The sequence below is a fragment of the Leucoraja erinacea genome, chromosome 29 (assembly GCF_028641065.1).
Source record: "Leucoraja erinacea ecotype New England chromosome 29, Leri_hhj_1, whole genome shotgun sequence".
Classification (NCBI taxonomy): Eukaryota; Metazoa; Chordata; class Chondrichthyes; order Rajiformes; family Rajidae; genus Leucoraja; species Leucoraja erinaceus.
Genome location: NC_073405.1, coordinates 8935489 through 8952148, shown reverse-complemented (window position 1 = coordinate 8952148; position 16660 = coordinate 8935489). Strand labels below are relative to the sequence as shown.

The 16660-nt window shown below is 45.9% G+C and overlaps 1 protein-coding gene across 5 annotated transcripts in view; it reads right to left on the bottom strand.

Annotated features, from left to right (window-relative positions):
* Positions 1 to 16660, bottom strand: part of LOC129711122 (CUGBP Elav-like family member 4) — a 413711-nt gene that overhangs the window by 25097 nt on the left and 371954 nt on the right. For 2 of the 5 annotated variants that reach the window (XM_055658536.1, XM_055658535.1), the window contains exons 6-7: positions 14830 to 14976; positions 7920 to 8060 (exon numbers count right to left, since the gene is read on the bottom strand). In XM_055658536.1, coding sequence (XP_055514511.1) covers positions 7920 to 8060; positions 14830 to 14976 — 288 coding nt within the window. The remainder of the gene's footprint in view (positions 1 to 7919; positions 8061 to 14829; positions 14977 to 16660) is intronic. The other 3 variants (XM_055658539.1, XM_055658538.1, XM_055658537.1) reach the window with 2 other exon arrangements.

Here is a 16660-nt window from a genome sequence, read left to right as displayed (position 1 = left end):
ATTCAGCATTTTGGCAACTCTGCCAAAAAGAAGTCACATGGGGAGCACATCCAATGCAAGGATTTCTTCCTTTCCCCTGTAGCTGTGTTCAATTTGACAACTTTCCTCTCCTCTCCTCCTGTGTGTTGAAAGAAAATTAAAACTCACAATAAAACATTGCCCCAAATTAGGAGCCTTGTCTTCAGTAAACAATTATTTATGTTCGGTAGGACTGTCACTTGAGTGAGGAAGGGGAAAACTAACTGCCTGGGTTGTTCCTGACGGGACTATCATCTGCATTGTATCATCCATTAAAACAAGACACAGCAAAGCTATCTATAAACTCATTTATCATTTGCATAATTTTATCATTTTGATGAATGAGGGACATCCGTTGTCTATTTACCAAGATAAATTACCGTGGAAATGGATCCTGATGGGTCCTTGCTGATATGCATTTTAATTGCTTATTGGGGTGAATATTCCTTGGCTTGTCTCAATGATGTCAGCACCACTCTGTGGATCATTATGAAGTATGGATATTTGTCATTTTTAATATGCATAAATAACGTTGCCTCGAGCTGACAATAGGCAGCTCTCCTTTGTTCAATAGGGGTCAGATCAATTAACCTGCTCTACACTGAGCGTCCAACTTGGTGTGACTGAAACTTCCGCCTGCCTGCTACTCTAGCAGGGTGGCACAGTGGCGCAGTCAGTGCCGGATTTAGATGAAGAGAGGCCCTAAGCTGTTCCACTTGTGAGGCCCCCAACGACCGGACAGCCATGGCGGCCAAATCTCCCACAATTCAAAGCGAGGGAGAAAGTGCCCAGCGCCGACCAGTTGCCATTGCAGTGCGCATGCGCAGGGCGGGCGATGATGTGCTGGCCGCGGTTGTGCGCATTTGCAAGGCGGCCTGCCGTGCCGGCGGATGAGGAGCGAGCGGAGCCCGGCGGCCCGGACACGGATAGCGGGGGGAGATGGAGAGAGAGAGATAGAGAGGGGGGGCCGCCCAGAGTTGAACAGTAGGTGTTCTGCCTTGGCCAGAGGCCCCCCTAGACCTCGAGGCCCATCAATTTTTTCGGGGGGGCCCCCTAGAAAGTGGGGGCCCTAAGCTATAGCTTGTTTAGCTTATACGTAAATCCGGCACTGGGCGCAGTGGTGGAGTTGCTGCCTTACAGCCCCAGTCAATCCTGGCAATAGGTGCTGTCTGCACGGAGTTTGTACATTCTCCCTGTGTGTTGAAAGTGGGCTTTCTCCGGGTGCTCCGGTTTCCTCCCACACTACAAAGGCGCACAGGTTTGTAAGTTAAAATTGTAAATTGTCCCTAGTGTGTAGGATAGAACCAGTGTACGGGGTGATCGCTGGTCAGCGCGAACTCAGTGTGCCGAAGGGCCTGTTTCCGCGCTGTGTCTCCAAAGAATTCAAATTAACCTGCTTTAAGGGTTAAACTCTATGCTGAAGTAGAAGATATGATCTCCTTAAGGTCATGTAGTTCTGTATCATTGATTGTATCATTGTGTACACAAGGAGGTATATGAGCCCTCACAACCATTGCATTTTTTATTGTGTGGATTTATAGTTCAAAATATGTTTTGTGAATAAATAAATAAATTCCCTGATTCCACGTTGCTGCTCATTGGAACATTGCTTTCCCAGACCCCATGTGGAGGATGGGATACACATCCCAGTCACCATTAGTGGTCCTGAGGTGGAGATATTCCAGAGCTTTAAGTTCCCGGGTGTAAATATCACCAACAGCTAATCGTAGACTAATCACATTGAAGCTGCAGCTAAGAACGCACATCAACGCCTCTACTTCCTCAGAAGAGTGAGGACATTGGGGATTTCTTACTTGTTTGTATAGATGCACCATTGGAAGTATCCTGTTGGGATACATCACGGCTTGTCATGGTAAACTCTTTGCCCAAGATTGCAAGATAGAGCAGAGGTTTGTGGGACGCAGCCCTTTCCATTACACAAACCAGCCTCCCCTTCAGCCGCACCACATGTTGCCTCAGGAAAGAAGCTGACACGCTGTAATCAAGACCTGGGCAGTCTCTCGTCTCTCCTCTCCCATCAGGCAACTGGTACAAGAGCTTGAAAGCACCAGATTCAAGAACAGCTTTGTCCCTGCTGTCATCAGACTCCTGAACAGACCTATCATGTGCTAAGGATGTATTCCCAATCTCCCAATCTACCCCGTTGTGGCCCTAGAACTTTTTTTTTAACCTGCACTTTCAATGTAGTTGTAGCACTATGTTGTCTTTCTCTTCGTCATAAGGTCCTGTGATAGGAACAGAATTAGGCCATTCGGCCCATCAACTCTACTCCACCATTCAATCAAGGCTGATCTATCTCTCCCTCCTAGCCCCATTCTCCTGCCTTCTCTCCATAACCCCTGACACCGTATATGGTATGATTGTACTCACGTATAGCAAGTTTCTCACTCTATCTCAGTACACGTGACAGTAATAAACTAATACCAATACCGCCACAAATTTAAATTCGAGCAATGATGTAGGGCTACCTGATACAGCCCCTGATACAGTGATATTTGTGGGATATCGTGCATCCAATCTAATTAGATTTGATGAAAATTCATTTCCCTTCACTGTACATTTATTCTTCCATAAGAGCCTTATCTTCCACTCTGTGCAAACTCCATCTTGTTATGCTCCAGTATGTGTAAGCTATTATCTGAGTTCTGTCCAGGATAAGGGCAACCATTGTCCTGTAGATACTAAGACTCGCTAACAATAAACATCAACATACACCAACCAGACTGTCACAAAAACCCGTCTGGTTCACTAATCTGGTTCTCCAATGCAGTTGACTCTTAATGTCATTTCCATTCAGGAGTCAATCAGCGATGGAGATTAGTTTAGAGATACAGCATGGAAATAGGCCACGGCCCACCGAGTCCATGCCAACTATTGACTATCCGTTCTCACCACTACATTATCCCACTTTCTCACAGACTCTCTACACACTCAATTTATAACCTACAAAACTCAGACGTCTTTGGGATGTGAGAGGAAACCGGAGCACCCGGAGGATCGCAGGGAGAACGTGCAAAATCCACAAAGACAGCACCCGAGGTCAGGATTGAACTCAGGTCTCAGGCGCTGTGAGGCAACGGCTCTACCATCTATGCCACAGCACGGATATTACCAGCAAAGTCCAAAATCCATGAATGAATACATTAGAAACCAATCTAGGTAGCAGCTAGTAAGAAGGGGCCGGCGGAGATTAACATGCGCTGGCCATGATTTAAACCTGTGACCATGCTGAGGGATTTATGCATTGCATTTCACAATCCCAGCATGTCCCAAGGTGTTTGCCCCCATTAAAATCCACTCTGAAGTGTAGTCCTTCTTGTCACATAAGGACGACAGCATAACAAGCTCCCACTAATAAAAAATGCCAAATAGTCTGCTTTTAATGATGTTTGAAGAGTAGCCAGGACATCAGGAATAATTGCTTTGCTCTTCATTGGATAGGACAATGGGACCCTACAAGATAGCTTCATATTATATCCAAATAGCAGCATATCAATGGAAGGGGGAAAGCTTAATGGAGATGTACGGGGTAAATGTTTTACACAGAGAGTAGAGGGGTCCTGGAACGCGTTGCCAGTGGTGGCGGCGGAGGCTGATACAATAGTGGCATTTAAGAGGCTTTTACAGTAGATAGGCATGTGGAAGTGTAGAGAATAGACGGATATGGATCATGTGCAGGAAGATAAGATCAGTTTAACTTGAAATCATGTTCAACACAAACATTGTGGGCCGAAGGGTGCGTTCCTGTGCTGTAAAGTGTTATGTTCTTTGTCCTATCATTATCAGTCAGAAATTAGTTCTCAAGTCTCTAGAGTGGGACATGAAGCACAAATATCTAATCTAAAATCAAGGATACTTCCAACTCAGTCACAGAGTGCTGGAGTAACTCAGCGGGACAGGCAGCATCTCTGGAGACCATTGGTGTCTGAAGAAGGATCTCGACCCGAAATGTCACCAATTCCTTCTCTCCAGAGATGCTGCCCGTCCCGCTGAGTTACTCCAGCTTTTAGCGTCGATCTCTGGAGAACATGGATAGGTGACCTACGGGTCAGAACCTTTCTTAAGACTGATTACCTTGTTAGATCTGTTCATTCTGTTTCAACTGTGAAGCTATCTGTCTGTGGAATCCTCTACCTCAGAGGGCGGTGGAGGCGGATTCTCTGGATGCTTTCAAGAGGGAGCTAGATAGGGCTCTTAAAAATAGCGGAGTCAGGGGATATGGGGAGAAGGCAGGAACGATGTACTGATTGGGGATGATCAGCCATGATCACATTGAATGGCAGCGCTGGCTCGAAGGGCCGAATGGCCTACTCCTGCACCTATTGTCTATTGTCCATTGTCTATTGACCCACTAAGTTACTCCAGCACTTTGTGTCTTTTTTTGTTGTAAACCAGCATCTGCAGTTCCTTGTGCCGCCAACTAAGTGCCCACGCGTTTCACTTGTTGCACATGTAGTTCAGGTTGCATAACAGGCCACTCTCCCAGGAAATGAGCCATCTGCAAAGGCACCTTCCTTTAATGAAAGATGCTGCTTTGTACCGTAGTTTCTTTCAATCAGGCTGCAGTGCGCTGTTTGCTTTTCACCTGTATCCAACAGATGGGTGTCAAATGGTTGACACTGAATTAACAAATCTGACAAGGTAATCTGTTAGAGAAGGCAACTCTGATGTCTACTTGTTATAATATTGCTCAAAATCATAATCCATTTATCATTATTAATTATCCAATGCCAGAATGAGCATCCTGAAATGTTACAGCCTGATATTCAGAAGACAGGACACAGCACAACCCCTTATCTTAGTTCAAATATTTTTTTTTATCATTTTCACCCTTGTTTCATTTTCATTCCAGGATCTTGCTATTACTTCTAACATTCTAGTCTTTAAAGTATCTTTGATTTTCTAATTGCAGCCTTTTGCTCATGTTTGAACTTAATTGCTCATCTATTGGTGTCCATATCTTGCAGGCCGTAAGGTTTGCAACCTCTTGCCAAACGAGACAAAACCAGAAAGTCATTCATAGAGTCATCGAGTCTTACAGCGTGGAAACAAGCCCTTCGGTCCAAACTGTCCACACCGGCCAACATGTCCCATCTACACTAGTCCCACCTGCCTGCATTTGGCCCCTATCCCTCTAAACTTGGCCTCTCCGTGCACCTGTCTAAGTATTTATTAAACACTGCGATAGTCCCAGCCCCAACCACATCCTCCCGCAGCTCGATCCATACACCTACCACAACTTTGCGTGAAAAGGTTACTCCTCTGGATCCTACTAAATCTTTCCCCCTTCACCTTAAACCTATGTCCTCTGGTTCTCGATTCCCCAAAGAGACCCTGTGCATCTACCCTATTTATTCCTCTCATGGTTTTCTAAACCTCTATAAGATCACCACTCATCCTCCTACGCTCCAAGGAATAGCGCCCTAGCCTGCTCAACCTCCCCCCCATAGCTCAGGCTCCTCGAGTGCTGGCAACATCCTCTTAAAGTTCATTGGAATTGAAAATGAACAAAATCAAGGAGGTGATAACACAATTGTGCATTGCTTTTAGCCAATGTAACAGTTATAGAATATAGGACATAGAACATAGAACAGAACAGCACAGTAACAGGCACTTCGGCCCACAATGTCCATGCGGAACAATTTAAGCTGGAATGAGTGGAGAAAAGATTTATGTAGATAGTGCCAGGACTTAAAGGGCTGAACTGTTGGAAGTGGTTGGGCAGGCTAGGACTTTATTCCTCGAAGCACAGGTGAAGGGTGATCTTTGAGTGGTGTATAAGAACATAAGGGGAATAGATAAGGTGAATGCAGCCTTTAACCAGAGTATGGGAATCTAGAACCAGATGGCACAGGTTTGAGGTGAGAGGGGATAATTTTAATAGGAGCCTGAGCGGCAACCTTTATCACACAGAGGGTGTTGGGTACATGGAATGAGCTGCCAGAGGAAGTAGTTGAGACAGGTACTATAACAGCATTTAAATTCACTTGTTATAGGAAGGAACTGCAGATGCTGGTTTTAACTGAAGATAGACTGGAGTAATGCTGGAGTAACTCAACGGGACAGGCAGCATCTCTGGATAGAAGGAATGGATGACATCTGAAGAAGGGTCTCGACCCAACACGTCACCCATTCCTTCTATCCAGAGTTGTTGCCTGCCCTGCTGAGTTACTCCAACATTTTGAGTTTATATTCACAAGGATAAGAAAGGTTTAGAGGAACATGGGCCAAATATTGACAGGTGGAACCAGTGTAAATGAAGTATCTTGGTCGGCATGGGCCAAAGGGCCTGTTTCTGTGCTATATGACTGTGACTCGATGATACCAAGTTAAACTAATCCTCCTCTGCCTGTGTATGATCCATATCCCTCCCCTCACTGCTCATCCAAATAGCACTGTCTACATCCAACAGTTACTGTATAGTTTTGGGCATTGGAGCTTTCTCACTCCCCACACTAAACACACTAAACAGTTCTATTTTAAAGAGTGTGCCTTTTAGGATAGTCCTAGAGTCATATGGTGTGGAAACTGGCCTTTCACCTAAACTTGCCCACGCCGACCAACATGCACCATCCGTACTAGTCCCACCTGCCTGCATTTGGCCCGTTTGCCTCACGGCCTCGCCCATCCATATACCAGTCCAAATGTTCTTACACGTTATGATAGTACCTGCCTCAACTACCTCCCCCTGCAGTTCATTCCATATGCCAACCCGTAGTCAGGATCGAACTCGGGTCCCTGGCACTGTAACGCAGCCACTCGACCTTCTGCCCAACTCTGTTGGCATGGATGCCTTGGGCTGACGGGCTGCATGACTCCATGAGTTCTATGACTCTATGAGTCTCCAACGCTGAGCTAGACGCAAGTTTGGACTACAGGGAGTCAAAACCTATGGGAAACTGGCGGGAAAGAGTGGATCATATCCAATGAAACCTGTGGGCTGCTCTTGTTCCTCTTTCTTATGTCCCACTTCAATGACGTAGCTCTTTTAACAGAGTTAGAGATATGAGATGCTGTTCCTCCAATTTGCCCATCCCCGTACTGACCTTCCTGTCTTAGACCTCCTCCATTGGCAGAGTGAGGCTAAACGCAAATTGGAGGAACGCCATCTCATATTTCACTTGGGCAGCTTACAACCCAGTGGTATGAATATTGACCTGCATTCCCTCTCTCTCTCCATTCCTCCCCCACCCAAGACGCACCAGCTTCTCGTTCTCACCCAACAACAGCTAACAATTTCCTTTGTCATCGTTACATTTTTCCATGTCCTTCATCCTTTGCTCAACATCTCTCCATATCATCGTCTATATCTCTCGGGTCCCTTTTCCGTGACTTTCAATCTGAAATACAGTCTCGACCCAAAACATCACCGATTCCTTCTCTCCAGAGATGCTGCCTGCCCCCGCTGAGTTGCTCCAGCTTTTTTTTTGTCCATCTTCGGTTTAAACCAGCATCTGCAGTTCCTTTCCAACACTCTTAATAATGAGCTTTCTTTCGTATTTAGTAACGGTCATTTACTGATCCCATGTTTTGACAGTTCCACGTTGGGAAATGTGTTCCCTCTGTCCACACTACCAACTGGCAACCATAAAGGCAACTACCAGGTCATCTTTCAATCTCTTCCCTGCTTAATCTTGCGGGTGTGGAGTTAAGTCAACCCGCTGGCAATTTCTCAAGCCTATAGAGTGAGCAGTGTCTGCTGACAACAGAGCAAATGTGTGTTCAAGGAGTGAAAATGATAAAGGCAGGTTTGGCATTTCTCTGGCATCAACCCAGTTGTTGTTGTAATGTAAGGAACACAGCAAACAATGTGTGCATGGCAGGATCCCACAAAACAACATGACAATGGAGCAGATAATATAGATTATAGTAAAATTTACTGGATAAAACGCAGGGAATGTCCAATTGTAGTCATCACTTGAGGAAGGCTGTGAACCTACAAGAATGGTTCCGGGGTGAGGGATGTTAACTTCAAGCTTAGGCTGGAGAAGCTGGGACTGTTGTCCATGGAGCGAAGGAGACTGAAAGCAGATTTGACAGAGGTTTTCAAAGTAATCACAGATTCAGGTAAGATAGACAAAGAAAAACTTTTTTTGCTACTGGTTGCTAATGGCACAAAGATTAGGAGACGTTGATTGACGGTTTGGGGTAATAGGAAGAACATAGTTACACAACTAATATAATGACCTCGGTTTGTCTGCCTATGAGGGCGATGGACACAGAGACAATCAATGATTACAAAAGGAAACAATGGACATCACTCGAGGAAAATAGCGCGCGTGCCAGGGGTTATGGGGAGAAGGCAGGAGAATGGGGTTAGGAGGGAGAGGTAGATCAGCCATGATTGAATGGCTGAAGTAGACTTGAAGGGCCGAATGGCAAATCCTACTCCTATCTCTTATAATAAACTGGCAAGGCCATGTCCATAAGACATAGGTGGCGGCACGGTGGCGCATTGGTAGATTTGTTGCCTTACTGCGCCAGTGACCAGGGTTCGATCCTGACTACGGGTGCTTTCTGTATGGAGTTTGTACGTTCTCAACGTGACCTGCATGGGTTTTCTCTGGGATTTCCGGTTTCCTCCCATACTCCAAAGATGTTCAGGTTAGTAGGTTAATTGGCTTGGTTTAATTGTCCCTAGTGTGTGTGTGGGATAGTGTTAGTATGCGGGGATTGCTGGTCGGCACAGACTCGGTGGGCCGAACTGCCTGTATCTGCGCTGTATCTATAAAACTAAAACTAAAAAACATTGGAGCAGAATTAGATAATTCAGCCCAATGGGGTTTGTTCCACTATTTAATAATTGCTGATTTATTTTTCCCTCTCAACCCCATTCTCCTGCCTGCTCCCCATAACCATTGACCCCCTTCCTAATCAAGAACCCATCAATCTCCGCTTAAAAAATATCCAATGTCTTGTCTCCACAGCCATCTGGGGGAATTAATTCCTTGAATTCACTACCCTCTGGCTAAAGAAATTCCTCCTCATCGCCATTCTGAAGGTACATCCTTTTATTCTGAGGCTGTGCACTCTGGTCCTTGACTCTCCCATTACTGGAAACCTCCTTTCCTTGTCCACGCTATCGAAGCCTCTCGTTATCTGGTAGCTTTCAATGAGATTCTCCCTCATCCTTCTAAACGCCAGCGAGTACATGCACAGAGACCTCAAACGCCCCTCATGCATTAAGCCAAACATGCCCGGGTTAATTCTTGTAAAACTTCTGTGGACCCTCTTCAATCCTTCCTCAGATATGGGCCCCACATTTGCTCACAATATTCCAAATGTGGCTCACCAGCACCTTGTAAAGCCTCAGCATTACATCCCTGTTTTTATATTCTGCTCCCCTCGAAATGAATGCTAACATTGCAATTGCCTTCTTTACTATCTACTCAATCTGCAAATGAACCTTTTGGAAATCCTGCACCAGCATTCCCAAGTCCCTTTGTAGCTCTGATTTCTAAATCCTCTGCCCAATTAGAAAGCAGTCTACGCCTTTATGCCTTCTGCCAAAATGCATGGCTGTACACTCTGCTACTTTGATAATTCTATACCCATTCTTACACGCAGCCCAAGTCCTTCTGCAGCCTCCCTACATCCCCAATGCTACCTACCTACCTGCTTCTCCACCTGTCTTTGTGGTGGTAAAATGTGAGAATGGGAGTGGCGGGTTGCTCTACAGAAAGCCAGCATGGACTTGATGGGTCAAATGGTCTCCACGTGTGCTGGAAGAATCTGTGGATGTATTTCATGCATGCCATGCTACTCTCCACACTTACAGAAGAGAGCAAACAGATCTTTCAGATCTGAAAGACAGCACCTCCAACTCAATAATATTAATGTGTATTTTACAGGAGATAAGCCTAGATTTATGTCTTAGGTGTCATGGGGTGGGTCTTCAAACTGTGCTTCAGAGATGAGACGGGTTCAGGGTTCAGAGCTAACTGAAGTCATTAGTATTTAGAGATACAGCATGGAAATAGGCCCTTCGGCCCACCAAGTCCATACCAACCATCACACTCGTTCACACTAGTTCTATGTTATCCTACTTTCTCATCTATTCCCTACACACTAGTGGCAATTTATAGAGGCCACATAATCCACAAACTCACACATCTTTGTGATGTGGGAGGAAACCAGAGCACTCAGAGGAAACCCAGCCGTTACAGGGAAAACGTGCAAACTCCACACAGAGATTCCAAGATGGTGCCCAAGCTGCGTGTGTGTTGGACCCAGAGTGGATCTGCAATCACTCAACACAATCACTCCACTCTTTTAAACCTCTACTCCAACAGAGTCGGACTTTACTGGACTTTATCTTGTCCTAAATATTATTCCCTTTGCCATGTATCTGTACACTGTGGATGGCAAGATTGTAATCATGTATTGTCTTTCCGCTGACTGGTTAGTTCCGCAACAAAACGTTTTGCACCGTACCTCGGAACGCATGAAAAATAAACTAAAGTAAAATAAAAGCTAAAGGGAGCACCCGAAGTCAGGATCGAAATTGGGTCTTTGGCAGTTGCAGTTACTAGCAAAGTCCGACAGCACCCAGGTGGAGCCATGAATTGTCCATCACTATCCCTGAGCACCGAGCAGCTTCAATGCCTCACCAAAGGCTTTGTGTGTATTTCCAGTATTCCACCTTTAAAGTGAAGCAACCAGTGAATCTCTTGGTTCAGGAGGTCCCCTTGATTGTAATCACCAAAAGAGCCAAGAGCTCCCCCTGGTGTCCCCGCTGGCCTTTGCCACACGCGCGCGCGCGCGCGCGCACACACACACACACACACACACACACACACACACACACACACACACACACACACACACACACACACACACACACACACACACACACACACACACACACACACACACACACACACCCAAGAGAATATGCTCCTGCTTGCCACTGATTGTAACGTAGCCGATGAGAGCGTGCTGCTCACAATATGTTTCCACCCAGTGCTCCCATCTGCTTCAGCTGTGACTGCACTTCGGAAGCAATTCATCGTGCCATATGGTGTTTGGGGGATGATTTCTAAGAAGCCGACTGAATCAGCGCGCATTCGGTGGCAATGTTATGAAAGAACGGTTTTGACGTAGTTCAGATCTACCTCGCCCCCCCCCCCCACCCCGCCCTGTGGTGATCGCCACCGAGCTGTAGGGCACTCTCCCCAATTCGCCAACTCAACTTCACTGTTTGATCGATTGGCGAATTTTATTTTTGTCATTTTTGCCTGGCCGTAAAAAGCTACAACCTCCAGGCTCGGGATTGCTGGTTCCCCCCTCCGCCGACATCTGACAAGCGGACAAGGCCATAATCAGGCTCTACATGGCCAGAGCTAAGAAACAAATGTTTGCACAGGGATTAAGTGATGGCTGCCAATATAAACTAAACACCATCCAAGTGCTTCTTACAGCCGCAGCCCAAGGCTTTAACAAAGTAACCAAAGTGCTTTTAAAAGACAATTTGCTCACCACTTCAAGACTGCTATTTAATGATCACAATCTGAAATCTGTTTTGAGTGAGGCAGGGAGATGGCAGTTTGCGGATCATGAGACAATATTCCCCTGTTGGTGGGTACATGGAGCGAGGTGCCGGAGGAGGTAGTTGAGGCAGGAACTATCGCAATGCTTAAGAAACCTTTAGACAAGTACATGGATAGGATAGGTTTAGAGGGATATGGGCCAAATGCCGGCAGGTTGGTCTAGTGTAGATGGGGCATGTTGGTTGGTGTGGGTGTTGGGCCGATGGGCCCGTTCCCACGCTGTGTGACTGTGAATATTTCCCTCGTTAAATATCAGTCATTGAATTCAGCTCAAGACTGACACTTCTCCGTGGCCCCCCGGTGCATTCTGCCACTCTGTTCTAAACGGAACCCAGTCAATGCCAGTCACATCAGCCTCTCCCACCTTAGAATATGAACTTGAACATCTACTTCCCATTAAATACATCTGTGTTTCATCTCAACTGTGAATTTCACATTCTCCACTTTCTCCTGATGTCAAAAATATTCTTTATAATTTTCCATATGATTTCTTGTGCAATTTTCACAATTGCAAGCACGGAAACAGACCATTCGGCCCACCACGCACACGCTGACCATCGCTCGCCTGCTCGGGCTTGTTCTATGTTAACCCACTTGTGCATCCACTCCCTTCACACGAGGAGCAATTTACATAGTAGGCCAATTAACCCACAAACCCACGTCTGTCGGAGGAAACGGGAGGACCCAGAGGAAGGCTAAGTGATCATAGAAACATAGAAACATAGAAAATAGGTGCAGGAGTAGGCCATTCGGCCCTTCGAGGCTGCACCGTCATTCAATATGATCATGGCTGATCATCCAACTCAGTATCCTGTACCTGCCTTCTCTCCATACTCCCTGATCCCTTTGGCCACAAGGGCCACATCTAACTCCCTCTTAAATATAGCCAATGAACTGGCCTCAACTGCAGAGTGGCAGAGAATTCCACAGATTCACCACTCTCTGTGTGAAAAAGGGTTTTCTCATCTCGGTCCTAAAAGATTTCCCCCTTATCATTCACAGGGTGAACGTGCAAACTCCACACTGACAACACCCAGAGTCAAGATCGAACCTGGGCATCCGGAGTTGTGAGGCAGCAGCTCCACTAGCTGCGCCACTGTGCTGCCCTTTTGACTCTGAAATTCCCACAGAAGTGTGGCTTCAATAGAGGTTTCTTGGTGGCACAGTGGTACAGAGGAAGAGTTGTTGCTGAACAGCCGCCTGAGACCCGGGTTCGATCCTGACTACGGGAGCTGCCCGTACGGAGTTTGGACGTTCTTCCCGTGGCCGCGTGGGTGTACTCCAGGTGCTCCGGTTTCCTCCCACATTCCAAAGACCAGCAGGTTTGTACGTTAAATGACTTCTGCAAAATTGGCCCTCGTGTGTGGGATAGTATATGGGTAATCGATGGTCGGCGCGGGCGCGGTGGCCTGTTTCCACATTGTATCTCAAAACTAAACTATATGAAGCATTCAATGCTACCAGCGTGGATGAAAATCCAGCCATTTGTACTGCTTGATGAAGAGTTGGAAGTTATCCATCATGTTCTGGCCAATATTTAACGCTCACCCAATACATTGCTAAATCATCACATTGTTGTTTGCAGAATTTTACTGTCATTTATGTTTCAGGATCTATGCATTATTAGCTGGGACAGGCATCTATTGCTTATCACAATTACTTTGACCTTGGCCAGTCGGTTGGCTATTTAAGAATCAATCACATTGTTGTATCTGTTGCCAGAGCTAGAGCAGTTAAAGTGCTAGATTTACTTTCCTGGCGAATATTAGCAAATATTAGGTCTGAAGAAGGGTCTCGACCTGAAACGTTACCCATTCCTTCTCTCCAGAGATGCTGCCTGTTCCGCTAAGTTCCTCCAGCTTTTTGTGTCTATCTTTGGTTTAAATCAGCATCTGCAGTTCCCCTTCACTAAATATTAGTAAAAATCCGAGGTTTTTTTAAATATTTCAGTGCTTTGGTGCTCGACATTACTCTACTAACAAATTTTAGTTTAAATTCTTGTTTATTAACAACATTTAAATCGCACAACTGTGATGATGGAATTTACACTCAGTCTGCACCACTCGATTACTATGCAACACTGCACCAGAGCCGGCCCAGTGGCACAGCTGGAAAAGCTGCTGCCTCACAGCAGTAGAAACATAGAAACATAGAAAATAGGTGCAGGAGTAGGCCATTCAGCCCTTCGAGCCTGCACCGTCATTCAATATGATCATGGCTGATCATCCAACTCAGTATCCTGTACCTGCCTTCTCTCCATAACCCCTGATTCCTTTAGCCACAAGAGCCACATCTAACTTAAATATAGCCAATGAACTGGCCTCAACTACCTTCTGTGGCAGAGAATTCCAGAGATTCACCACTCTCTGTGTGAAAAATGTTTTTCTCATCTTGGTCCTAAAAGATTTCCCTCTCATCCTTGAACTGTGATCCCTTGTTCTGGACTTTCCCAACATCGGGAACAATCTTCCTGCATCTAGCCTGTGCAACCCCTTAAGAATTTTGTAAGTTTCTATAAGATCCCCCCTCAATCTTCTAAAGTCTAGCGAGTACAAGCCAAGTCTATCCAGTCTTTCTTCATATGAAAGTCCTGACATCCCAGGAATCAGTCTGGTGAACCGCCTCTGCACTCCCTCTATGGCAAGAATGTATTTCCTCAGATTAGGAGACCAAAACTGTACGCAATACTCCAGGTCTGGTCTCACCAAGACCCTGTACAAATGCAGTAGAACCTCCCTGCCCCTATACTCAAATAGAGACCTGGGTTTGATCCTGATCTCGGGTGCTGTCTGTGTGGAGTTTGCACGTTCTCCCTGTGACTGCGTTGGTTTTCCTCCAGGTGTTCCGGTTTCTTCCCACATCCCAAGGGCATGTAGGTTTGTAGTCTAACTGCACTCTGTAAATTGTCCCTGGTGTGCAGCGAGTGGATGAGAAAGCAATATAACACAGAACCAGAGTGAATGAGTGATCGATAGTCAGCATGGTCTCGGTGGGCCGAAGGGCTTGTAATCCATGCTGCAACTAAAACTAAAGCTAGTTATAATATTCCCGCATCTGAAAGCAGTGAATAACCTTCCAAAGCATTTTAATTTCGGAACTTGGGATGTCCTGAAAGACACAATGGAAATGCAAACTCTGTCCTTTGTGGTGGGAGACGGGATGAGCAAGGGGATGAGAGGGAAGCTGAGGGAGTGAAGGTTTTCCAAGGGGGGGAGGGTTATACGTTGAGATGGATACGTACCGCGTGTGCGTAGGAGCTGTAGGTGTTGTTGAAGTGCAGGGGTATAGGGTTGAACATTCCGAACTGGCCCACCATGTGCTGCATGCGGCGCAGTGTGCGTTCTTTGTCTGTGTCGGCAAACTTCACCACGAGGCTGGAGGACGCGCCCTGGAAATGCACAAGAGAGATGCTGTCAACCCGAGGTCTCGCGCGTTCAATACAGAGATCCAGGGCCCAGAGTCGGGCAAAGAGACCGGCTCTCCCTGCTACTACCCTTTGCTCATGATCAGTACGGGTGTCAGAGGTTACGGGGAGAAGGGTTATACCCCTGTCCCACGGTACGAGTTCATTCCAAGAGCTCGCCCGAGTTTAAAAAAAAAATCAAACTCTTGGTAAGCACAGAGAATGAACGTAGCGGGTACGTCGGAGGTCGGGGACGTCTCTTAGCAGCTCGTTATGCTAACGGCAGGTTCTCGGGAAGACTCGCTAACGGCAGGTAGGCACGGGAAGACTCGTGAAGATTTTTCAACATGTTGAAAAATGTCCAAGAGAGCCCCGAGTACCGACGAGTGGCCATTACCGTAAATCTTCGAGTTCGAATCAGGGCAAACTCGGGAGAGCTCTTGGAATGAACTCGTACCGTGGGACAGGGCTTTTAGGAGGGAGGGATAAATCAGCCATGATCAAATGGCGACGTAGACTTGATGGGCCAAATGGCCTAATTCCTATTCCTTATGACCTGTGGAAGATATCACTATTGTCTATTGTCTATTGATAAGATACAAAATGCTGGAGTAACTCAGCAGGACAGGCAGCATCTCTGAGGAGAAGGAATGGGTGACGTTTCGGGTCAACACCGTTCTTCAGACTGATGCAGTAGGGTCTCGACCCGAAATGTCACCCATTCCTTCTATCCAGAGATGCTGCCTGTATTTTGTGTCTATCTATTCCCAGGCTAATGTTGAGCATCACTGTCCAGCCATGAGGGGAATCAATAGGGTGAATGAACAGTGACCTTTACCCAGGAACCTGAGGGAGGATCTTGCTCATTTAGTAGTTTGTGGGCAAATGGAATGAGCTGCCAGAGGACCTAGGTGAGGCAGGTACAATAACAACATTTAAATTCTTGTCACAATTCTAGATAGGTATGTGGAAAGGAAAGGTTTAGAAGGATCTGGACCGGTGCAATAGTAATTTAAAACATAAATGGTACCAGGATCTGGTAACGGGGGGTATAAAATTAAAAAAAAAACAGGGTTGGTGTATCCTTTTTTGCGGAGTTTTGTGTTACAATAGAGCGATTGTTTTTCCTTTTTTTTCTTTTCTTTCTAGGGTCTATTTCCTTTCTTTACTTCCTTCTCTAACTCCTTCCCTAAGGGGCTTTCTTTTCCCAACACTTTCCTGCACCTTCACAATTCTTGCTCACTTTCCTTGCTTCTTTTATTTCTACCTTTTTTAAAGCTCGAAAAATGAAGTGGTACAACAAATGTAACAAGATATATGTGATGTGTATTACTGTAATTTACTGTACTTCTAATAAAAATAAAATTAAAAATAAAATAAATAAATAAAAGGAGGATCTGGACCAAATGCAGGCAAATGAGACTAGCTTTAATAGGGCATCTTCATCAGCAAGGTTGCATCGGGCCGAAGGGCCTATTTCCATGCTGTGTGACTATGACTCTAATGTTGGGCATCAGTCCAGACATAATCCATGATGTTAGCACCTCCAACGCTCATGGAATAGAGCCATGCTTAAACCCAACAACTGGGGGAGTGAATCCAAAACACTGTTGATCATGTATGATAGTGGGTGGCACGTTGATCGATCTCAACCCCATTCTCCTGCCTT